This window comes from Anolis sagrei, chromosome 1 (assembly GCF_037176765.1).
Source record: "Anolis sagrei isolate rAnoSag1 chromosome 1, rAnoSag1.mat, whole genome shotgun sequence".
NCBI lineage: Eukaryota > Metazoa > Chordata > Lepidosauria > Squamata > Dactyloidae > Anolis > Anolis sagrei.
The window spans coordinates 31,756,753-31,783,349 of NC_090021.1; the positions used below are offsets into that span (position 1 = coordinate 31,756,753).

General features: G+C 40.1%; 1 protein-coding gene across 2 annotated transcripts in view; it reads right to left on the reverse strand.

The window, feature by feature from the left end:
• The window catches only part of KCNH1 (potassium voltage-gated channel subfamily H member 1), a 309,132-nt gene that overhangs the window by 158,769 nt on the left and 123,766 nt on the right, over positions 1-26,597 (reverse strand). For both annotated transcript variants that reach the window (XR_009629959.2, XM_060754331.2), the window contains exon 8: positions 1,013-1,212. Coding sequence is in view for 1 of the 2 variants with exons in the window: in XM_060754331.2 (XP_060610314.1) it covers positions 1,013-1,212 (200 nt within the window). In the remaining variant the exon portion in view is untranslated. The remainder of the gene's footprint in view (positions 1-1,012; positions 1,213-26,597) is intronic.

The window sequence follows — 26,597 nt, forward strand, 5'->3', positions numbered from 1 at the left end:
GCTTTAAAGGTCAAAACCAACAACTTGTACACTGCCCAAAAACTCATTGGCAGCCAGTGGAGTGACTTTAGTATAGGTGCAATATGATCACTCCTGGATGTTCCTGTAGCCAATCTGGCTATCGTATTTTGAACCAACTGGAGTTTCTGAACTTGGTACAAAGGTATTCTGGATTCAGTTTCAATTTGTTTTTTCCCATCCAGCCCATTATTTCCTTAAGGCATTCATTTAGAGGAAACTCACTATTCTTAGCTGAAGCTGTTTTTGAAGGCATTGAGAAATATATTTGGGTGTTGTCAGCATATTGATAGCACCCCATTCCACGCCTCTGGATGATGCCTCCCAGCAGTTTCATGTAAATCTTTAAAAGCATCAGGAATAGACTGGAACCTTGTGGGATGCCAAATAACAGCTTCTTTTTTTGAAGAGGAGTTTATCCACAAGTGCCATCCTCTGGAACCTGACTGTATTCCGCAGCTCCTGGAAAAGCTTTTCCACTCCCATACTCTCTCTCACACACACACACACAGCTCCCACCCCTCTGGAACCATCTCCGCTGGTGAATGAAAGAGGGAAAGGGAGAGAGAAGAAGAGAGAGGGAGAGGCCGAGGAGATGTCCACACATGGGACATTTCACCTTATAGGCTCCCCGGGAGTCTTTTTCTGCATGTTTGCTGCTGTCCACTTTCTGGTCATGGAAACTTCCTTAATTTCTCCCTCTTCCTCCTCCTCGAGAAGGCATTCCCCCCCCCCCCCAGTGCCTTTTCTTTGCCTAAATTGCCTTCCCAGAAGGGTCACTTCTTTCCTCCCTGCTCCCTCCTTCTCTCTGTCTTTCCTTCCCTGAGTAAGGAACTGGAAAAAACTACCTCTGAGTTGTCCTTGCCTACGAAAACCCAATTAAATCCATTATTAGGTTTACAGAAGCTCAGGGCTGCAGTAAGCACTACCAGCTATGTATAAATCACACTGAAAAGCAATTTGATGGCAGGTTCCCGATATCAGGACAGGTTACCTTTTCTGTATCGATGCCCCTGGACATTGACCAGGTAGAAACGATGTAGTCCATCACACGTTCGCTCAAGCCTTTGGGCACTTGGTAGAGTTTCAGGAAGTCTCGGACACTGTTCAGCATTTCATGGTATCTGTTCGTATTAGCGTACATTTGCTGGAAGATAGTTGTCACGTTACCAAAAATCGTTGCATATAGCAGAGCTGGAAACAAAAGAAAAGGGAAACAAAGAATAAAGGTTCTGCTTTCTAAAGTCTTAAGAAGCAGGAAGATTGAGAAGTATATCTGTACTTGATACAGAAAATGAACTGTTGTGGAGAAGGAAACAGTAGCAATTTCCTGATTAACAAATCATGTTAATCATTACAAACTGAGGCATTAATACTACTTATTGCATTTGAGCTCTTTCCAAATAAGTGTGAATACGCATCCCCTTGGCATAAATTCTCTTCTTGCAATTAAGGAATGCCAGATCCACTTCAGCTGTCATTCTATGAATCACTGGATGATTGAGTTATTACAGAGCTCACCTTACAAACCTGGAGGCTGTTTATTTGAGATTTGTTCAGTTTCACACTGAATGACTTCCTCCAGTCCACCAAACTGTAAATTGCCATAAAAATACCTTCAGCTGCAGAATCCAAATGGATTTGTTTTTTATACCACCAAAAGTTATCAATAATTCTGAATAACTATTGCAGGGTTTGCCCACTTACCCTCATAGCAAACTGAATATTTCCTGAATGGTCTGGTTTTAGTGGCAGCTAGAATTTTGTTTGCACAGTTAAGGCTTGAACACCAGATGCACCACACCCTCAGACATAAGATCTGGCCATGGTGACACATGTCTTAGTTACAGCCTATCTGGATTATTATAATGGGCTCTATGTGGGACTACCTTTGAGAAGTGTCCAAATAGTAGCTGTCAGTGGGTTGCTGTGAGTTTTCCGGGCTGTATGGCCATGTTACAGAAGCATTCTCTTCTGATATTTCACCCACATCTATGGCAGGCATCCTCAGCGATTGTGAGGTATATTGGAAACTAAGCAAGGGAGATTTATATATCTGTGAAAGTTCCCAGGTGGGAGAAATAACTCTTGTCTGTTGGAGGCAAGTGTGAATTAAACAGCTTTGAGGCCTGGCTGATTCCTGCCTGGGGAAATCCTTTGTTGGCAGGTATTAGCTGCCACTGATAGTTTCATGTCTGGATTTCCCTTGTTTTCAAAGTGTTGTTTGTTATTTAATGTCCTAATTTTACAGTTTTTAAATACTGGTAGCCAGTTGCAATCAGATTTTTAACTGGGGTTGGCTACACACAACTCCCTTGTTGGAACAGCTCCATTAACTGAACATATATTTTGGGCACAATTCAAATTACAGGTTATGGTTTATGTCCAGGTTATTTGAAGGGACACATTTTCCCATATAAACCTGCTCATAATTTGAAATATCTAGAGAGACCCTTTTCTCTTTTCCTTAGCAGGTACATCTGGTAGGAACATAGGAGAGATGCTTTCTTGGTAGCAGATTCTAGAACTCCTACTGTCAAAAAGCTAGATTGGCATCCTTCCTAATATCTTTCTGCAGGAAGGTGAAGAATTTTTGGTTCTGGCAAGCCTTTGAGAACTAGTTTTTTTAGAGGAAGCGGGGCTCTTATTTGCTGATATTTTAATGGTTTCTGTTTTCAATTGGTTCTAATTTTGATGGGTTTTATTTGATGACTTTTGTATACCATGAAAGTTTCCATAAGTTCCAAGCTGAGGGGAAGCAGGATTTCAACAATAAATGTAAATGTGTAAATATTTCAATTTTGCTTTTAAACTATTTTTGGCCTTTGGGAGTATCAGCAATAGAGGGGATTTTTTTTTCCGCGTCAGGAGCGACTTGAGAAACTGCAAGTCGCTTCTGATGTGAGAGAATTGGCTGTCTGCAAGGACGTTGCCCAGAGGATGCCTGGATATTTTACTATCCTGTGGGAGGCTTCTCTCATGTCTCCACATGAGAAGCTAGAGCTGGCAGCTGGGAATTCATGCCGCTCCCTGGATTCAAACCACCAACCTTTTGGTCAGCAGTCCTGCCAGCACAAGGGTTTAATCCATTGCGCCACTGGGGATGAAATTAGCAAACATAAAATACTTTAGGGAATTCCTGAAATGTTTTGGGATATTTGGAGTTGTTTTCCACCAGGTTCAGAAGGACTAGGTGTGCCCTGGGAGCCTAGAGACCACAAAATGGGATTGGGGTACATGTGGGTAAAACATCACATTGTCCCCACCACTGATCTACCAAAATATATTTAGTTGAAAATCATCAGCACCAGAATACTCCATTGGTGGGATTTCTTTCGCCCCTATTAACACTTAATTTCATCAAATTGACATTCATTCTTACCTATCGAAAGCACTATAGTGCTAAAAAAATCTAATTAGAATAAAGTAGAGCCACAAAAACAACACTTAAATAAATATGGACCAACAGTCATCAAATTTAATAAGGCTAGGAAGGCTAAAAGAATCCAAAGTAGTTGGATTAATAAGGCTAAAAGAATAATAATAGGGCTAAAAGAATCCAAAGTTGTTGTCAAGTGACTATGTCTCAAGAGCATTTCATAAGCAGGGAACCACAACAAAACAGCTTGAAATCTGAAGTGCAGCTCATGTTTGCAGATTCAGTCTCTCTCTCTCTCTCTTAATCTCTCTGTGCTGCTGCTGTCTTCCACCTTTTCTGCTCTTCGCTCGCTGTAAAAAACCTTATAAAGATGCAGGAGATAGCAGCCACTGCCTCTTCTCCCCCTTCTCCTATTGTATACACCAAGTTAAAACTACTTACTAACATTCCCACTGTTCCACAAAGAGGCCATTTGAAGCAGCAAAAACATATACATATACACTGACATATACACTGACCCGATTGTGGAATACTGAAAAATCTTACATTACAATCATTCTAGGCACACACAAAAAGTAAGAAGAATGCCAACTCACTGCTGCAAAAAAGACAATGGGTTGCTTTCTAGTTCTACAACTACCATTTAGTGGTTGCATATGAAGCAGGCTGAGTATCCCTCATCCAAAGTTCTTGAGACCAGAAGTGTTTTGGATTTCATACTTTTTCGCAGATTTTGGAATACTTGTATTTCAATATTCACATATAATGACATATCTTGGAGATGAGACTCTAGTCTAAACATAATATATATTTATGTTTCATATGTACCTTAAACACATCACCTGATGACAATTGTTTACACATAGTTACAAAAAATTTGGGCACAAAACAAAGGTTGTGTAAATTGAACCATCAGAAATCAAAAGGGTCACTGTTTCAATCACCCATGTATACAATTTCAGACTTTGGAGTGCAGGCAGCCCCAAAATTACAAACAAGATAAGTTTTGTAGGTTTCTTCTAAAGTTGAATTTGTTTGTAAGTTGGAACAGGTACATATTTAAGTGTAACTCCATATATAGAGGGAAGGCGGTTAAAGGTTTCCCCATGATATTTAGTCTAATAATGTCCGACTCTGGGGGGTAGTGCTCATCTCCATTTCTAAGACGAAGAGCCAGCATTGTCCCTAGACAACTCCAAGGTCATGTGGCCGACATGACTCCATGGAGTGCCATTACCTTCCCACCAAGGCAATCCTATTGATCTACTCACATTTGCATGTTTTTGAACTGCTAGCTTGGCAGAAGCTGGGGCTAACAGCAGGAGCTCCCCCTGCTCGCCCAATTCAAACCACAAAGCTTTCGGTCAGCAAGTTCAGCAGCTAAGCAGTTTAACCCATTGTGCCACCGGGGGTTCCACACACACACACAAGCTTTGATTAGCATGGGGAAGGGTTAACATCCCTGTGGTGTTAGTTTGCTATCTATGTCCCTTTTCCTAAAATTTCACCTCACTTTCTGTCCGTGTGATAATTGGATTTAGAAAAAAAATGGCTTCTTGTGGAAACAAGGATTGGTGAGAAAGCTTTGGTTAAGACACCTTTTCCTCTTGATAACTCTTTCAGGAATGAATTTCCAACTTAGTGATAGATTTCTCTCACTTCCTGTTGCCTCATCCCCATTCTTAACTATGAGTCATTTGAAAGTTGAATGTTTGTGACTTGGGAACTGCCTGTATTGTGGATTTTGGAATTCCAGATAAAAGATGCACAGATTACTACTCCAATTCGCAAATCATTGTATAACATGAATGGCAAAACTCCTCCAGAATTTCAGACAAGCTCTGCCCAGAAATGCCAGAGATTGAACCTGGAAACTTTTGTATGCAAAGTTTGCATGTATATCATTACTGAGTAAGGATAGAATTATAGAATAGATTTGGATAGGTCCTTATATAGGATGGAAATAGTATAAAGCTCCTAAAATATCCAGAAGACTCTGTGCTTTTTGTTTATATTAATCAGAGAATGTGATGTGATAATAGACTCTAAATGTTTTTAAAAGCATGAATTGGCTTATTTTATGCAATTTGGCTGAAAACAATGCAGTATCAAATAGCCTTTTGTCCTTTTTTTGGCAGGAATGCAAGCGAACATGGCTAATATATGTGTGTGGATCAATAACAGACCTTGGCAGAGAGAGAGACTAATTGAGGAAAGAGATAGAAAGGCACTTTACAGTTATTCTCCAGATTTAATATAATATTTACATACAGAATAGTTGCTTCCCTATCATAATCTCATTAAAATGAAACAGATTCTGTGTAGTAACTTCCAACTTCTTCGCAAAGTTTGGCTCCAAATCTCAAAATATAATGTGAAAATCAATCTCTAATGCTATTGATAATAGGTTTCTGCTACAGACACAATCAGTGGCAGGGCTTATACTATATGATAAAGGATAATATTGGCTTATTCACAGATGACAATAATCCACTGCCTGTCTCAATAAAAAGTGATAGCACTCCCAATAAACCAACAAACCAGAAAGTGAAGAGTCACATGACTCTGTGTGCTTGAATTCCTTAATTTAAAATTTCCCAGTATCTTAAAATGTAGTTTCCTTTTACGTCTGGATTGGAAAATGTGGCCTGAGCACTTATTATAAACTGATGCATCAAGAATGGAACATATTGTAGTTTGTGATCTTGGTTTCTAAAAAGTGCTTAAACCATTGTTTTCTCATTCAGATTCTTTCATTATGCTTTACATGGGCCCAACAGCTCTCCAGATGCTGTTGGACTATAAATCCCATCAGACACAATCAGTATAGCTGACCCGTAAGAAGTGAAAAAAGTTACACTCCAAAATTTAGAAGGTTTCCCATTTTGATATAATTAGATACTATAAAGTTGCAAATGAAAAGGTTTTTTTTTAAAAGATCAAAATATGTTCAATTCTATGGAAATCCAACCTAAATGTCAGATCTGCAATGCATAAACTGCAGATTATTTGCACTCCTTATATAAAGCCTAGCTAATATAGGTTACAAAGCAGGGAGAAATGGTTTGTGTGCATGGGAGGACCACATTCAAAATTGTACAAATCCTGATATCTAATCACCCCTGGGCATATCCAAACATGGAATAAGTAATTGCACTCTTGTATTCTTAGTTTGTTCAATAGTTTTGATCTTAACCATGTTGGTGATGGAGGACTATTAGTCCTCCGCCAACTTAAAATCACTCACATCTATACACTGTTTCAGCAGTAAACGTACATATGAGCATGTGTGTTTTTCCCAGCAAAAGAGTTGTTGCTGTTGTTGTTGTTCTTGAGCCTTCGAATGGATTCTTTATGCTTCCTTTTCATAGCATGTATCGGTTCTCAGGTACACTGTGCACTCCCTCACATGATGACTGTATATATTAAAGTATAAGTCAACTTCATGTAAAAGTCAAGGTCACCAATGCTGCCTTAGGGTTGCCTCACCACCGCTGCCATGTCCCTGCCCAATCATTCAACAGAGATGCAACAGAGATAATAGTGTCTGTGCTTCTTTTAGTTTCCCCTTGGATGGATTCCATGATTTTCCTTTGCCATATTACTTAGAGAAGGGGATGGTTCATATATATACGGCGCTCCATGCAGTCATGCTGGCCACATGACCTAGGAGGTGTCTACAGACAACGCTGTCTCTTCGGCTTACAAATGGAGATGAGCACCACCACCCCACCCCCCACCCCCGAGTTGGACATGACTAGACTTAATGTCAAGGGGAAATCTTTACTATATACAGTGTTCCCTCACTCCTTTGCGGTTCCCTTTGTGCAGACTTGCTGCAGTAAGGGACCCTGCATGGCCCTCCTCCTCCTCCTCCTCTTTCCTCTCTCCCTCCCTCTCTCTCACTTCGCCTCCTCTTTCCCCTCCCTTCCTCCTTCCCTCGGGTGCTCATGCCACCCTCCCCTGGCAAGAGAGACACTATTGCCTGCACGGCCTTTCTCCTCCTCATCTTCCCTCTCTCCTTCCTTGCCTTCCTTCCTCCACTGCTTTGAGGCTGTGGGAGAAAGAGGAGGAGGAGGAAGAAGAAGAAGATGCTGGGGCTGGGGAGGAAACAGAGGGAGCCACCAGCGCAGCTGCCTCTGGGCCCAGCAAAGGCAAAAAAACTCGAGAGCAAGGAGCTAGCCAGGTTGCACTGGGCTGCCGCTGGAGGAGACCTGGCTGAAGTGGTGCAGCTCTTGCAGAAGCAGCACAAGCTGAGCGAGAGAGACAAGAGGAGGGAAAGTGGAGGAGGGGGGAGGGAGCATCTCTACTTCATGGTATTTCACTTATCGCAGGTGGTCCTGGAACGGAACACCCGCGATAAATGAGGGAACACATACACGTACACACACAGAGAGAGAGACTATTCAAACTGACTGATGGGCATTTTGGGGCTTAGTAATTTGACTAACATTTTTATACTTTTATATGAGTATATAGCAGTGGTTCCCAACCGCCTTTCTTTTCTTTTCTTTTCCAGGGACCACTCTCCAACATTAGTACCAAAAACGTTACAAATCAGTTTTTGGTCAACTTTCAATCTGGTTTGGTTGTTTGGAGTGCTAATTCAAAAAATTGCATTGGATATCACTATCAGCTATAGTTTCTGATACAGAACATATGCCATCCAGAAAACCATATTTAATAAGCCCCGGCACTATAAGAGGGTTTTGCGAGACCAGTCACTATCATTGCAACGGTGTAGTAGCAGTGAGGCCATGGACCATATTTTAGTTCTTACGGACCACTGGTGGTCCATTGGCCACAGGGTGGGAACCACTGCATAGGATACTTCATGGCATCATTCAGGAAACAAATTTATCATAAGTATAATATAGTCGCTATTGGTGACCTAGTGTGCAAAGCATGTTCGTTTTAATTTTAGGAGAAATTTGAAGTCCTGGAGTGGAATTTAGCAGAAGTTGCTCAACAATGTGGATAGCTGGTGGTATGACCAATCAGTGGTGAATGATTGGAAATATCCAACCATCAATTGCGGTAGAAATCCAGAAGCAGAGAGAGCTGACTGCACTATGGATTTGGAAAAGCAAAAGATCCATATCGGGGTGACTGGGCAACAGTCCTTCAGGTGCAAAGAGAATTCACCCACACTGTTTCTGATGTTCATGCAAAATGAGAATGGTTGATAGTGAGCCCTTTGGTAATTCTGATGCTCAAGAGTGGCAAACGTGTGAGAGTGATGCCTTTTGAAGTTAGCAGCTGTGATTTAGGATAAAAAAATGCAGCGAGGCATAAAATGTTGTGCAACAATATCTTATGGAAAACTAACAAGATATGAGTTGGTGCATGGATCAAAATCCATTGGAAATCTTTCTCCAGGCTCATTTCTTATGAAATATTTTGCTGTTTTGGAACAAATAAACAAACAGCTACTATATTATTCTTTTGAAGCAATCATTCTTGACAGCTAATAAGTCACACATTCGAGAACTTTCAACTCATTCTTTTCATGAGTAAAGCCTCTTTCCAGCATTTCTGCTTTTTCATTTCTTGACATTGCACATTGAGTTATTTATCTGCAGATTCAAGTATGCTAATAAGCGACCATATGCATACTGTGATTTGCAGCTTCATTAACTGCACACTATTTTTTTCTGTTCAAAACCAATGAGATGTGCATTAGCAGTATGGTGCAGATATGCATCACTGTTGTACACTGTAGGATTGGTTGTGCCTCACAGTACACACTGAATTACTACAATACTTTATGAGAATAAATACAGTACTTGTTTTAGACCAGAGGTTAGCAAAATTACTTTTTGATTCCAGATGCTGAAATCCCTTAGTTATTAGGGTCTATGCAGGTAGGAGGATTCTGAGAATTGTTGATAAAGTAACTGCTAGTTACATTTAAGAAGCATATCTATGAAGCAAGTATTAATGTATCTCAATCAAGAACAAAAAAGTCACGTAGAATCCTAAAATAGAATCATTTACCAAAATCCAACACCAAATTAAGTATATATTTAAGCCTTTTGGTTTTCATTTCAATGTGTTTGGAAGTACATTAAGGTGGCTTCTCAACTCCAGAGATTCTTGGATGAAATCAATTATCTTGATGCACTACAGTCTGGTTTTAGGCCTGGTCACGGAAGGGAGACAGCGTTGGTTGCCTTGGTGGATGACTCCACAGAGCCTTAGAGAGGGGGAGTGTGTCCTTGTTGGTTCTCCTGGATATTTCAGTGGCTTTCGATACCATGGACAATGTTATCCTTCTGGGGTGTCTCTCTGGAATGGGTCTTGGGGGCATTGTATTGCAGTGGCTGCACTCCTTCCTGGAGGATTATACCAAGCTGGTAAAGCTAGGAGACACCTACTCGGATCCCTGGCCATTGACCTGTGGGGTCCCAAAAGGTTCCATTCTATCACCCATGCTTTTCAATATCTACATGAAACTGCTGGTTGAGGTCATTCGGAGTTTTGGAGTTTACTGCCATCTGAATGCAGATGACATACAACTCTACTACTTCTTTCCACCGAAATCCAAGATCCTGAACCAGTGCATGGCAGCTTTAATGGACTGGATGGGGGCTAACAAACTGAAGCTTATTCCAGACAGGACAGATGCCCTCCTGGTCAGTCACGAGATCAATCAAGGTATCGGGTGGCTACCTGTGCTTGACAGGGTTACACTCTTCCTTAGGGCATAGGTCCACAGTCTGGGGGTCCTCCTGGACTCAGTGCTGACACTTGAATCTCAGGTATCGGTGGTGTCTGGGAAGGCCTTTGCACAGTTAAAGTTTGTGTGCCAGCTGCAACCATACCTCAAAAAACCTGACTAGGCCACAGTGGTCCATGCCATTGTTACATCTAGATTGGATTATTTCAGTGCACTCTAAGTGGGGCTGCCTTTGAAGATGGCTAAAAAAAACTGCAATTGGTACAAAGATCGGGAGCCAGGCTACTACCTGGAGCTAGCTATAGGGAGCACATGACGCCCCTACTAAAGCACCTCCATTGGCTGCCAATAAGTTTGCAGGTCATTACCTATAAAGCCCTAAACAGTTCAGGTCTGGCCTATCTTCATGACACCCTCCCTCATGAACTGGCATGGGCTTTAAGATCTGCCAGGGAGGCCTTCCTCATGGTTCCACCACCATCACAAGTGTGGTTGGTGGGGATGAGAGAGAGGGCCTTCTCACTGGTGGCCCCCCAGCTCTGGAACACCCTCCCCAGGGAGATTAGGCAAGCCTGAACACTGTCCTCCTTCTGTAGGAACCTGAAGACCTAGCTGTTTAAACAAGCTTTTAAGAGTGCCTAGTCCCTACTTGATCTACGCAATTGTTATCCAGGCTTGCACTTTATACCATGCTTTTTTTCCATGGATACAGCTTTGCACTTATCCCATTCTCAGTTCAATCGTTCACAGCCTGGCCACATTTACAGTAGCGTACCCCATTGGTAATGAGTTGTGTCTGACTCTGAAGGGTGGTGCTCATCTCCATTCTAAGCCGAAGAGCCAGCGTTGTCTGTAGACACCTCCAAGGTAATGTGGCAGGCATGACTGCATCAAGCGCTGTTACCTTTCCGCCGGAGTGGTACCTATTGATCTACTCACATTTGCATGTTTTCGAACTGCTGGGTTGGCTGACAACAGATACTCACGCCACTCCCTGTATTTAATCCTGTGATCTTTCAGTCAACAAGCTCAGTAGCTCAGCACTTTAACCCACTGTTTATATGCCTATATATTTTACTAAATTGTATTTTTGAAACGTTTTTATTTTATGCTCTGTTTTTAGGCACCTTGTGCTGTGTATAAGCTGCCCCAAGTCCCTTTGGAGAGATAATAACAGGATAAAGTTGTTGTGGTTGTTGTTGTTGTTGTTACATTTCACTTGTGACAGTGGGAGCTATACTCGGGACCATGTTTAGAGATATGCAGCCTTAAACATGGCTAGCTCCGACTACATCATGACTTAAAACTCTAAATTACATCCTAGAAAAATCATGCTCAGTTGAGTAACATTCCTTCCATCTAATCCCTATTTTTGATCAGGGCACTCCAAACATCCATTCTGATTGCTAATTGTGATTCTACACTTCTTAATTGCCCTTGCCAAAAAGGCACTGCCCTGTGGCCCTGCATACATGAATATCTGATTAATATATCCCAAACTTTGTGATCTTTAATTTGTCATTAGTTAGCTATTGAAGGTTCGATAATAGTGGGGGAAAGTCATTAGCATATTAAAAGAATAATTTGACCCACAAGCCTTTAGAATAAAGTTATTCATTCCATGGCTTCATGACATACAGATCACCATAAAACCCTGGCCATAGTTAAAGCAATTTTTCAACATTTACAAAACTTTTCTGGTCCCCCCCCCCCCCCCAGTTTTAACATAATAGATAAGTAAAACAAAAATTGAGAGCAAGGGTGGGAAAAGACCTACTAAGCCCAAGTATCCCAAAATGCATCAAATGCAACAGAACAGAACAAAATATTAATGAAAAAAATAGTGAATAAAACAAAACAAATGTTTTTAATTAATAAATCTCTTTACAATATTTCTTACCAATTGTCAGTTTAATTCTAATCACAACATAATATGCTCTAACAGATGTTGTGTTTCAATTTACTATTTCAAAATAATATAAAGCACTCAACTATTAAACAGACCTGTCAAATTGCTGTCATAATTCCAGGTCTGATATGTTCAGCAACTGTAAGGGTAAATAACTAGCACAATGCAAGGTGAATTCTGTGACTAATGATTATTTTCTATCTTGAACTCTGCATTGTGATGTCAAGAGGTTTTTTTTAGAAATTAAGCATGTAGAAGGTATTTGTAAAACAGCCAAGGCATCAAGAGATATAGATTCAGAATAGGAAAATGGCATTAATTTTTTTACGGAACTATAATCTGAGATGGAGTCCAAAAGCATCACAATGTGAGTGGCATCCTTATGTAACATAGGGAATTTACCATATAAGTGGAACGAAGCAGTGCATGCTTATTAAAAACCTCCTTTCCAGAAACTACCTTATTGGATGAGGGATATATAAACAATTGATAACCTCCTTGAAAAATAGTGAGAGCTCCCATGAACCAGTCTGCATAGACCAAGCAAGAAAAATTTGCTTGCTCTTCATAAATGAAACCCTCAACTAGATGAGAATTCTTTATTTACAGTAAATATGCTGGTCTAGTAGAAGTTTGCTCTTTGCATCCATACTTAGGCTGATTTAGTGCAAAGTATGTAAATGGACTGAAATATCAGCCATACTGTATTTCACAAGTGAAAATACAGAGCTGAAATGAGTCCTAAAATCACAGCACCGGTTGAGGTAAAACTTATTCCAAGCACCAATACAGGGAGTCCCCAAGTTACAAACATCTGACTTACAAACAACTCATAGTTACAAATGAGGATGAGACAACAGGAAGTGAGAAAAATATACCCTCCGGAAGGGAAATTCACTCCTGGAAGAATTATGATGAGGAAAAAGAGTCTCCACTGAAGCTTATCACCAATCTTTCTTTTCACATCAAAAGTTTAATTATTGATTATTGATATCAAATAATGAAACAGAAAAAACTACAGGAGGCAGTTGTTACAAGGAAACATTCTGCACAAAATTTTACTGTACAAACTTATCCAGGGTTTCATACAATTTTCTTTTAAGTATACATTTTTTCAGTCTGGGCTATTGCTGCACAAGGGGAAGCAAAGGAAGTCTTCTTACATAACATGCACAGCGTCTGTTCATGCCTTGTATTGTTCTTTTATGACACCTTCTGCTACAGCTGCAGCTGAAAAAGATTTTTTTTCAGTGCGTGTCATCTGATGCACAAAAAACCTTAGATAGAACCTACTGCCGGCCTTATTTTCTTTCCCAATTATGTCTTCTTCACTCAAAATACAGCATCCTGTTCATGACAATACGGCAACTCATTAACAACACAGGCTCATGCTGTCACTCACTTAAAGCAATGTTTCTTAATAACCTCAAAGATAAAAACAGACTGGCATTGATGAAGTTCTACAGGCAAATCAGGAAGGCTACATACAATCAAGCTGGAGAGGTTACCAAGTCATAGGCTACTTTTTGAAACAGTTTCTAAAAGAAAAAAACAAAGGGGCAGAGCAAGCTCAAGAGAATCCAGCAAAAATGCATGTTAGTTATCACAGTTAAAATGTATTATTTTAGTTTCCACCTAGTTATTTGCAAAGTGCTCAAGCTTTGTAGCTGAGGCATAAGTGGCTCATGTTCCAAGCCTGAATCATCACATTTAGCCTGATCGATTCAAAGTGCAGATTGAACATCTCTAATCCAAAATTCTGAATTCTGAAATACACCAAAATCCAGAATTGTCCAAATAAGTCTCTCCTTGTTGAGAAAAAAGCAGCATATAAATAAACATAAACATAAAAAGAGGAGAAGGAAAAAGAAGAAGTGGCATAATAATACAACTTTTTTTATAGACTGCCCCTTCTCTCCAAATGGACATCTTTGCTTTTTGATGTTTCAATGTACATAAACTGATATCCATCAGGAAGTAGCAGCCTGTAATGACATCTCTGGCCCATACTCTGTTCAGCTATCAGCTAGCAAACCAATGCCTTAAATCAAGAAATAGCTTCCTAAGATCTACAAAGATACTTGCAGGAACACCTCAGCAAGTCAGAGTCCAAAAGTGGCAGGCTAAAACCTGGAACCTCAATCAGTAGCTGTGGCCAGATGAGAAATTCCTTCCTGGGCACACAGCAGATTGGGTGATTTGAAAGGTGCTGAGCAGATTGTGCTCTGGCACTACGAGATACAGAGCTAACCTTAAGAAATGGAGCTACAAAGTGGAGTTCATGACACGCAAGTGCGGAGAATAACAAACCATAGACCACCCACTACAATGCAACCTGAACCCTGCCACATGCACAATGGAGGACCTTCTCCCTGAAACACCAGAGGTGCTCCAAGTGGCCAGCTTCTGGTCAAAGGACATTTAGCATAATGCCACATTTTTAACTTAGTTTGTGCTTTTAAATACATTATAAGTGCACCTTCAATTCGCTTCTGACACAACAAATAAATATGTACATAAACTTTGTTTCATGTACCAAATTATTTCAAATATTGTATAAAATTACCTGTAAAAGGCAGACATGAAACATGAATGAATTTTGTGTTTAGACTTAGGTATTCCATAATCTGTCAAAATCTGAAATCCAAAGCACTTCTGGTTCCAAGAATTTTGGAGAAGGGGTATTCACCCTGTACTACCTTTTAAAGGGTGCACTCTAATTTTAAAAATAATTATGAAAAAGTGGGGAAGCATTTGGATAGTGAAGCCTCTGACAAGGAATTGTCTGAGATGGAGTTCTGACTTGAAAGACACATTCTCAGCACTATAGCATATTGCTTCTCGACCCACTCCACATATGATCATTCATTATGCAGAAAGGGTCTTATCTTACTGTCTCCATAACAAGTTCATTTTCATGCAGAGTATTTTTCAATGCTTTACCATGGGAATATGCAAAGTTTGGTACGTGGCTTTTCATACTGCCTGAGCATTAAAAATCAATTATCGGATAGTTAAGTTTACAAATTTAGAACTGTCATTCATAATTCCATTACTCTACATTAATAGAAAACTTGATTGACAATGAAAAAGAATCACTCAATCTGTAGTTCTAATTTTGATAGCAGTACCACCATTACAAAAATATTCATCTAATACTGTGTAGCTGCAATGATTTTCATACTACCGTGCGAATAGCTTTTTTTAGTTGATTATGATTATAAGTTTCAAATAATAAAGTTATATAGTTTCAAAGTTTATTCATTGAGTCATCTGGAATACATCCATCCTGTCAAACAAAAAATACAACTGATTCAGTAAAATTACTAACCAATATGTTGTCTTCAATTCTGGTGGATAGCGCTCATCTCAATTTCTAAGTTGAAGAGCCAGCGTTGTCTATAGACACCTCCAGGGTCATGTGGCCAGCATGACTGCATGGAGCGCCATTTTCTTCCCACCAAGGTGGTACCTATTGATCTACTCATATTTGCATGTTTTCGAACTGCTAGGTTGGCAGAAACTGGGCCTAACAGCAGGAGCTCACCCCACTCTCCATATTAGAACAGCCAACCTTTTGGTCAGCAAATTCAGCAGCTCAGCAGTTTAACCTGTTGTGCCACCAAGGGGTCTTATTCTTCTTCAATGGTTCCTTCAAACATATAATACAATGGATGTGGGGTTCTGGTGTTAGAATGCAAGTCAGACCTCACAACCTCTGAGGATGCCTGCCATAGATGCAGGTGAAACGTCAGGAGAGAATGCTTCTAAACCGGGCTGAGTCCCTCAACGAGGTTGAGAAGCTCGGTATACAAAACTGTGAAATAAATAAATAAATAAATTCTAGAACATGGCCATATAGCCTGAAAAACCTACAGCACCTCAGTGATACCAGCCATGGAAGCCTCCAACAATTTATTAGTTTGCTTTGATAACAGTTTTCTAGATTATCTTGAACTATCAGGCACTTGAAACATAATACAGAACATTCTCTCTATAGTGACCAAAAATGACCAAAAATGAAAAATCTGTATAGCATACCTACATATTTTCCTTTTGAAATGCCATACTAAAATTCTTTTTTTCTGACTGTTTCTCTCATTCTGATCTTTACTTAACCCAGGGCCCTTCCAGACAGACCCTTTATCCCAATATCTCATCCCAGGTTTTCTGTTTATCCCAGATTATCTGGTTGTGCAGATTCATATAATCCAGTTTAAAGCAGAAAACCTGGGGTCAGATATTGGGATATAGAGCCTGTCTGGAAGAGCCCAAGTCATCACTTTTGCCCACATTTGAGTCTATGAACACAAAAGATCCTATTGTTCGGCCAACATCTGCAGCATCAGGGATAAATGGATCAGGGATAAATGTGGTTCTCATATTAGTTGAAGTAGCGTCTTCCACTTAGGGAGATAGTAAATTCCATAGAATTCCATACATTTAAGGGGATAAAGGAAAGTTGTCTTGTTTTGGAGAAATTTTATCTGCAGCCAAATTAAATCATCTTGAAAATTAAAATGGATTTCCACTCCCATTTCACAGTGCTAATGAACAGGTCACTACCTAAATGAAGGCAGAGTCATTTAAGGGTATCATTTTCCTTCTGCAATTTTTAGAGAGTAATGCTTGGTCCATTTTCAATTACATAGCTGAAATTAAATCTCCAGCGAAAGCTGCTGTTTTGATTATGTGTGCCAAAGAGTCTGGCTTTCGCTTTGAGGTTTGTCGCTTACCCCAAACTGCCGAATTTAAAGGGCTAGTCTGAAATGCCAGCTATTTTTAAAACCTTACATCACCTTGGATTTAAGTTTCCGCAGTAATAAGGAAGCATTTCCCCTTGTTCTCAGTAATACCATCTTGGTACAATATGCATTTTTGAGACATGGCAGAGGAACAGATTATTTAAGGAGAAAAACATTAAGTATAGCACTAATGCATCAAACTCTAGAGAGAAACTGCCAAATATTTAATTGAGTTTGCTTTTCTAGTTCTGTTTGGTTTAAATGGTGCATGGGCAGATCTTATTTTACTATAAGCAAAACCAGAGAGTAAGAATTTATAATTTGTTGTCAAAGGCTTTCATGGCTGGAATCACGGGGTTGCTGTGAGTTTTCGGGGCTGTAGGGCCATGTTCCAGAAGCATTCTCTCCTGACGTTTCTGTGGACACCAAACCACCAAACGTAGTGTCCAAACACAAATCAAGGAACATGAAAGGAACTGCAGACTAATTCAACCTGAGAAGTTAGCCATAGCAGTGCACTTGATGAACCAACCTAGACACAGCATATTATTTGGGAACACAGAAATGGTGGACCACTCTAACAACCACCATGTCAGACTACACAGAGAAGCCATTGAAATCCACAAACAGGTGGACAATTTCAACAGAAAGGAGGAGACCATGAAAATGAACAAAATCTGACTACCAGTATTTTAAAAATTGAAATCAGGACAGTAACTGAAGAAGAACATAAAAAAAAAACAGGAGAATTCCAGACATGGAACAATCAGGGCCAGCTAACACCTCCTAACAAAGGATTCCCCCAGGCAGGAAGCTGCAAGGCCATTCAATGCTAATCAAAGTGGCTAATTGCAACATTCACACCTGCCTCAAGTAGACAAAGAGTTCTTATTCCCACCCTGGATATTCCAGAGATATATAAACCTGATCTGCCTAGTTTCCAACAAACCTCACAACCTCTAAGGATGCCCGCCATACAAAACATCAGGAGAGAATGCTTCTGGAAAACTCACAGCAGCCCAATTTACAATTTACCTGTATTAAAGGTAACATGGGCATAATGAAGTAGCATCCAAAAATGCAGTATGTAGAAATAAACTTTGCAGAGGCACTCTTGATAGGAATTTCCCAGGTTTTATTATGATTTCAAACCAGGGAGAGAATTGTGTGGCCCTCCAGATCTCATTGTACTATAGCTCTCAGTAATCCTAACCAGCAGAATCTATAGTGGGAATGCTTGGAATTGGTCTGAGAAATATCTGGAGCCCTGCTCCTGCTTTAAAGTTACAGCAATTAAGTAATTGTCTCTAAAAGGGAGATATTGGTCAAAGGAAATGTTTTAACCCAGTTTATTAAAAGTATGTTCAGAGTTTAGTGAGATTTCATTTACATTCATTTTTGACAAAAATACACTCAGTGCCCTTATCAGATGAAACTTGTGTGTTTACGCTTCTGGCAAAATCAAGTTCTTTAAAATCCTTATGTTCTTTGAAACATGAATATTAAAATATTGTTTTCATATTCAAGTTAGAAAGATATCTTGGTCACAAGTCATTTTCGGTTTTGTAGGTGAACACTGGGGCCATGGTGGTGCAGCAGGTTGAACTGCTAAACTGCAGAACTTGCTGACCAGAAGGTCAGCTGTTCAAATCCACGGGACAGGGTGAGCTCCCGTTGTTAGCCTCAGCTTCTGCCAACCTAGCAGTTTGAAAACATGTAAATGTGAGTAGATCAATAAGTACCACTTCAGCAGGAAGGTAACCATGCTCCATAGAGTCATGCTGGCCACATGACCTAGGAGGCATCTACGGACAACGCCAGATCTTTGGCTTAGAAATGGAGTGTAACTCTTGCAAAACTAGTCATATAACACTGGTCTTGTAGGAATTACACTGGCTTCCAATTTTTGTCTCTAAAATGAACACTTGACACTAGTTTGGCTGCTGCATTTTCTCAGCTGCAGCTTCCAGACACCTTCCAAGGACAGCCTCATGTAGAGATAATTGGAGGTTACTAAGGCAGAATCTACTATAGCCTGCTCTGCCTCCTGCAAGAAAGGACTAACTAACGCAACAGATAAATCGAGGCAAAGGAGTGCATGGTCACTTTGAAACTGCATTATATAGCAGTGTAGGTGGGTCCTGGGCCCAAGAACACCTCCAATCTACTCTTATGTTTTATGCCTTTTGCCATTTAAGTGAGGAACCATTCAAAACGGTTTACTCTTCTTTTCCCTCATCAGTATACCACTGAATCTTCGTTATAATTTGATTTTCCTGCTGCACAATTGGCAAACAATTGAGAACTGCTTTTGAGAAAACATTCAGACAGTATCCCCACAATTAGGCTATTTCTAGCTGTCAGTCTTAGAATCATAGAATCATAGAATCAAAGAGTTGGAAGAGACCTCATGGGCCATCCAGTCCAACCCCCTGCCAAGAAGCAGGAATATTGCATCCAAATCACCCCTGACAGATGGCCATCCAGCCTCTGTTTAAAAGCTTCCAAAGGAGGAGCCTCCACCACACTCCGGGGCAGAAAGTTCCACTGCTGAACGGCTCTCACAGTCAGGAAGTTCTTCCTAATGTTCAGATGGGATCTCCTCTCTTGTAGTTTAAAGCCATTGTTCCGCGTCCTAGTCTCCAAGGAAGCAGAAAACAAGCTTGCTCCCTCCTCCCTGTGGCTTCCTCTCACATATTTATACATGGCTATCATATCTCCTCTCAGCCTTCTCTTCTTCAGGCTAAACATGCCCAGTTCCCTAAGCCGCTCCTCATAGGGCTTGTTCTCCAGACCCTTGATCATTTTAGTCGCCCTCCTCTGGACACATTCCAGCTTGTCAATATCTCTCTTGAATTGTGGTGCCCAGAATTGGACACAATATTCCAGATGTGGTCTAACCAAAGCAGAATAGAGGGGTAGCATTACTTCCTTAGATCTAGACACTATGCTCCTATTGATGCAGGCCAAAATCCCATTGGCTTTTTTTGCCACCACATCACATTGTTGGCTCATGTTTAACTTGTTGTCCACGAGGACTCCAAGATCTTTTTCACACGTACTGCTCTCGAGCCAGGCATTGTCCCCCATTCTGTATCTTTGCATTTCATTTTTTCTGCCAAAGTGGAGTATCTTGCATTTGTCACTGTTGAACTTCATTTTGTTAGTTTTGGCCCATCTCTCTAATCTGTCAAGATCGTCTTGTGCTAGTACAAAGGATTTTAGCTGAACTATTTATTGTCTGATATATCCCTCTGCCATGCATATTTTCTCCCAAAACTGAAATATCACTCAAGGCTACCTCAAAGCACCATCATGCAAATAATGTGAAACTGATCAACACAGTTTATCAAAGGTGATTTAACAGTGCAGCACTTAGATTCAGATCTCACACAAAAATAAATTTTCTAGTAATCATATTTCTGGTTTGAAATTAACAAATTATGAACCAATATTCATATACTGTAGCACATAACAGGAATCATATTTCCGGCTTTGTTTTTATAAATTATGAAGCAATATAATACACTGTGGCACATAACAATGTGTGGTGGAAATGACTATGCACAAGGGATACCCATTTTCATTCACCGTGCATCCTAAATTTTAGTCATATAGTAGAGTCTCGCTTATCCGATCTTCACTTATCCGACATTTCGTCTTATCCGAAGATCTTATCCGATGCCCCCCCCCCCCCCCCCGTTTCCACCAGCATTTCCCCTTCAATTAAAGGAGCGCTCCCCAACTCACTCTCCACTCCGTGAAGAGTGGAGTGAAAAAGGCAAGACAAGGAGGAGGAGGAGGAGGAGGAGGAGGAGGAGGAGGAGGAGGAGGAGGGAGGAAAGGGAAAAAGAGGCAGGACCTCTATATTATGGAAACGTTCTCCCTCCTTTCTTCTGTGATTCCCATGCTCCTCTTCTGTATCTGGGCACTTCCTGCTGGGCCACTCTAGCCTCGAGGTGTTGCCTTGCCTTAACCATTTGTGTCCCTGTTGTTAGTATTCTAGGTGTCAAGCGCTGCGTTGGATGAGTAATAGTAGGAGACTCCATATTATCTGACATTTTCATTTATCCGACGTTCTGCCAGCCTGTTTATGTCAGTCACATAAGCGAGACTCTACTGTACCACAGTTTTAGAAAGAAGCTTTACAGTGAGCATTCCAAGCTAGTACATACATTTTGCTTTCTAATTAATGCTTGATACTAGAAAATAATGAGTCTAGATAGCATACTTAGCTCTAATCTGCTATTGTAATCAAACAGCAGGTAGGCATTAAGTTATTAAAAATATTTTCCTACCACACTCTGTTATCATTCCCATTGCTGTTTCTCATTCAAAGCACATTTGCACTTTTCTGTTATGAATTTGCATGCCACCTGAGAATCATTGAGATCTCTCCAGTGAAAATGTAATCAAAGATATTTTTAGAAAGAGTTTTCCTGAAACACATTGGGCAAGATCCTAGATCAGATGGCAGCAAATTGGGGTGAAGCAAATGCCCCAGAGGACAGGAACAAAATTATAAATGACCTTGAAAAACCAGAGAACTAACAAAATGAATTTCAACAGAGATAGATGGTACTACATTTATGGAGGAAAAATGAAATGCAGATAAAGGATGAGAGAAGCTTGGCTTGAAAAGTGAAAGTGTTCCAGGAATCTTAGTAGATCACAAGCTGAATAGGAGTCAACAATGAGATGCCTTTCTGTTCTAAGACGCCTTGATTCTATGATTAAGTAGGAAGAGCATAATACTCCACTTACCACGTCTCCTCCCTTATATCTATCTTTGTGCTCCAGTCAAGGATCCTAAAACTGTTTTTCAAGTTTGTGGTCTCAGTATTGACAGGCAGGTCATTATTAGTTTTGCAGATATGTTTTAACAAAATAATTACACATACAATGCACTGCATGAAAATAATTCCTGGTGTTGTCAACATAATCAACATCTTATTATCAACATCTATCTGATTGATCACTATCTGAAAGAGAAGATGTAGATGCTCGATGGGACTGTGGATTTCTGAAAGTGAGGCAAAGAAAGTCAAACCACCTCAAGACTAGTGGGAACAGAGACCCCTCAAATGATCAGATAAACATGAGCCACCAAGATTCCTGTACAACCAACCCCCCTCAGGAATTATTAATCAGAACTGTACTGAATGATCCCTATTTTGCTATTACCGGTACTTTCATTGTTTTCTGATTGTTACCAACTTCAATCAGATGTTCATTGGGTGACCTTGAGCAAGTCACACACTGAGAAAATCCTGTGATAGAGCTGCCTTAGGGTCACCATAATTGGAAACATCTTGAAGGAACACAACAGCCGACAGTCACAAGACTCTCTCAAGAAACAGGGGTGTTTCCCAAACATTCTTCTTATCTCTATCTTTACATTTTCATCTTCACCCAGACCAATTATTATGATAGTTATTTTGTCTCTCGCAAATATTTTAATCACTGCAAAGTCTCCAGACCCATTTTGAGAGAATAAATCTAGATGAAATTTTGCAATCTTGCCTTAATGAGCAGCACAATCTTTGCCTAAGCCCAAATGCAACAATGGATGAAGCCTCTGAGACTTGACTAAAAGACAGCCTTTAAAGAACATGATAGAAATAATGAATACTACAGAAATAATGAATACTACATTCAGCATCCTATAAGGTACAAAGCCCTAATAAAGACAGAAAGGGCTTCCAAAACATATTTTGCAAAGTGGAACAAGTCTGTTTTCATCCCCTGTCAAATGTGAGGATTTAGGATCCAAATGAGGGGAGCTTTCCTGGATACGATGTAAATGTGGGTTATGATCAACAAGTAAAGAGGCTCCAGAATGCATTGTTTTAACCTTTCATCTCCTTGATCTATGATACCAAGTATTTTATGGCCCTTTGTACAGCCTCAGAATGGCTGACATCCACACATGAGAATCAGCTTTAGGGAATCTAAATATAAATAATCTTTTTTTATCTATTTCTTTTTCGATGTCAAATTGGTTTCCTGAAACAATAAATTGAAGTTTTATTTTTTAACCTTAAAAGAAAATCCTGCATATTTTTCTCCTATTTCTACTACAAGTTCATACTGCACAGGCAATGCTACATTCTGCATAATATAGATACCAAATAATTCTGAGAAAAATGACCAATTTTACAGGGTGAAATGATCTATTCATTTCACAGGAAAAATAACCAAGTTCTGGTAAAAAGCCAAGAAAGTACTGTATCTGAAAACCTAGATGCTTGCTACCCATGCCTGCAATAGAGGCTCTTTAAGGATTTGTTGTGGTGGTTGTTTTTTAGGGAGTGGGCCATCAGAAATTCACAAGCAATTCCTTGGCTCTCCCTCTTAAAAGCTCTGATAATTATATACACTTCACTTCCTTTAACTTTAAAATACCGTCTTTCAAAAAAACCCCAATCTTATTGGTCCTTATATGTTTATATACATAAATAGTCCATGAATAACAGGTTTGAGTAATCAGTGATCATTCAGCTATTGTTAGACTGAAACTGCTAGTAATATCAAACTTCCAAGAGTTGTTCAGTACATTTTTTTTCTATGAACACAACAGACTTTGGCGGCCTTTGACCTCCATATTTCATGCAACAATGCATCTATATGCTGCACATTTAAAATAAAATCTGCCAGGAAATCAGGCAAAATGATTGGTTGCTGACCAACAAGCTGTAGACCAGTGGTTCTCAACTTTCCTAATGATGTGACCCCTTAATGCAGTTCCTCATATTGTGGTAACCCACAACCATACAATTATTTTCGTTGCTACTTCTTAACTGTAATTTTGCTACTGTTATGAATCGTAATGTAAATATCCGATATGCAGGATGTATTTTCATTCACTGCACCAAATTTGGCACAAACACCCAATATACCCAAATTTGAATACTGGTGGGGTTGGGAGGGTATTGATTTTGTCATTTAGGAGTTGTAGTTGCTGGGATTTATAGTTCACCTACAATCAAAGAGCATTCTGAACTCCACCAATGATGGAATTGAACCAAACTTGGCACACAAAACTCCCATGGCCAACAGAAAATACTGGAAGGGTCTGGTGGACATTGACCTTGAGTTTTAGTTCACCTACATCCAGAGAGCCCTGTGGACTCAATTATAGATCTGGACCAAACTTGGAACGAATACTCGATATGCCTAAATGTGAACACTGGTGGAGTTTGGGAGAAATAGACCTTGACATTTGGGAGTCATAGTTGGTGGGATTTATAATTCAACTACAATCAAAGAGCATTCTGAACCCCACCAATGACAGAATGGGGCCAAACTTAATAATAATAATAACAATAATAATCACTTTATTGATGAATAATTATTTATTAATAATAACTTTATTTTTATACCCCACCACAATCTCCAAAAGGGGACTCAGGGCAGCTTACAAGGGGACAAGCCCAAGTTGCAAATAAAAACACATTAAAAACAATCAAATAGAAACATAATACAATCACAAAACATCATCATAAAAACAATATGGCTGAGATAAAAGTCAAAGCTGGGATCACACAGAACCCCCATACATTAACTTCCCACACAGAACCCCCATATCTTGAAGGACTTGCTGGTGCAAGCCTTCCTCCAATCTCACATGCTCTCCCTCGCCCGCACATGTGCACCAAGCATGCCTGTTCTCTCCTCCCCGCTTAGAATCTCAGAAACAGCCTTCATCTTGGCTGAGGCCAACCAATAACAGCGGAGGAGAGCTTTTGGTGGGAGGATTCACTGTCTGTTTCCAAAAAAAGGAAATGAAGGACAGGCAGAGAGATCTTCAACCTTGTCTGCCAAAGAGATACCGGGTTGAACTGCGCCTCAAAGCACCGAGTGGACCTACCAGTAGGCCTGTAGTCGCTTCAGCTGGAGTTCTTAGATATTAAAAGCTGCTTTTCCCTCCGAAATTCCTCAGAGCTTTAGGGCTGTTTCCTTGGGAATCTTTGGGAATCCTTTTGCTCTTAAGACTGTTCTCCCCCGGGAAGTCTTAAGGGTTGAAGCCTTTGTACAGGAGAAGTTTGTATACGTCCTGTACATTGACTTTCCTTGCTGAGACTGACTGAAAATGGCTCCCTTCCCTTCTCAATTGTCCTGAACAGGGGGAAGAACCAAACTTAACAATGATGGACAGGGGGCCTGCCCTATAACTGCAAACTTTAACAGGAAGCCACCCTTCTGCAGAATCCCAAGCCTTGGGCTGCAAGCAAACACTTAATACAAGGCAAATAAAGTGGGGGCTTCTGGTACAGCTGTACCAGCACATAAACAGTTCCACTAATGCAGATAAAGCTCTAGATAGCAGCATACCATGCTTTAAGTAGGGAGGCACATCATATTGTTCCTAATCAAGAAGAAACTCAAATCCTTCATTATTCAGGGCTGCTTTCTGCTATTTGTGCAGCTGCTTCATGTAAGAAACCACTGAACTGCAAGTGTCAGACTCTCAAGGAAAAGTTTTCCACACCTGGCTAATCTGAATACAGTATTTGGTCATTAGGTTTTATGGGTTGTTCGATCCCAGGGTCCTTTCATACTTCACTATTATAACACTGTGGTTCCACTTTAACTGCCATAGATACATCATACAGCATCCTGGGGTTTATAATCTGGAGAGACACTAGAGCTCTCTGGAGGAAAAATTTAAATGACACTATCTAAACTGCAAATTCTAGAATTCCACAGCACTAAAATTGTGTTACGTGAAAGGGCATTGAGTCTCTAATTGTATTTCTCCTGTCTGAGCAGAATGTTAGACTTTGATCCTATTGGAACTATACAATTCTAGCACTCTTATCCCACTGTAATTGCTATGCTTCTGTCCTATGGAATCCTGAGATTTGTAGTATACAGAGGGATATTTAGATTTGTTTCAACCAAAACACTCCAGGGCCTCAACAAACTCCAAAACCATAGAATTGAACTATGATAGTTATTATTAAATATTAGCACCATGATTGCGTACCATGACCTAAATATTACACTTCATCACATAACAGTCATATTTTATCCCTTTTTTGGATTGAATAAAAGGGGGTGCAACTATAACATGAGTAAACAATTCAGCTATGAGACCTCATTCAGCCCACTGTTAAGTGAAACCCCACAGTTCCAAGAGATAAGCACAGGCAAGTAAACTAAGGATGCAACAATTATACCGATTTTAGCACTCCTAAAATGGCATGCGACTATTACGCAGTGATGACTATTATGCAATGAAATATGGGGATTAGATTCAATCTTGATATTCTTCATGTTATTATATTTCCCCTTAATTCTGCCTCCTCCCCCCCTCCTCCCCCCATATGTTTCAGCATGGATTGTTCCTTCATGGTTACTTATATCTTCTGCTCATCAGATCGAAGCTCACAGCCTGGCCTGTTCACACTCAGAACTCTAACTGTTATAAACCCCAAAGAAAATCCTAAAATTGAAGAATAAGCAATCTTTAAAAACCACACTATTGTGTCAGTACAATAATTTCTCACGGGCAAATAATCAATATGTGCGGACAGGTACCAAGAAATAAGTAAACTCTAAAAAATCTCCCACCCACCTTCTCCCATTCTCTATTGCCACCCCTCCTCTCTCTATATATATTCTTTTTATTACTAAAACAACTTTTAATCCTAGAAGTGGTATGCTTTAAGTACAGGAGCCCATTAAAGACAGCTCTGCACAAAAACACTCAAGGCAAGTGCTATGCAGCTTTGCTTCGCTCTAGTCGTCATTCTCAGTCGCAAGAGATCTGGATGCCTAAATGAAAGAATAGGCTTCTGGGAGCTTGTTACACTTTGGCATTTAGGGAAAATATTAATAGCAAAGGCTTCATCTCTTCAAGAC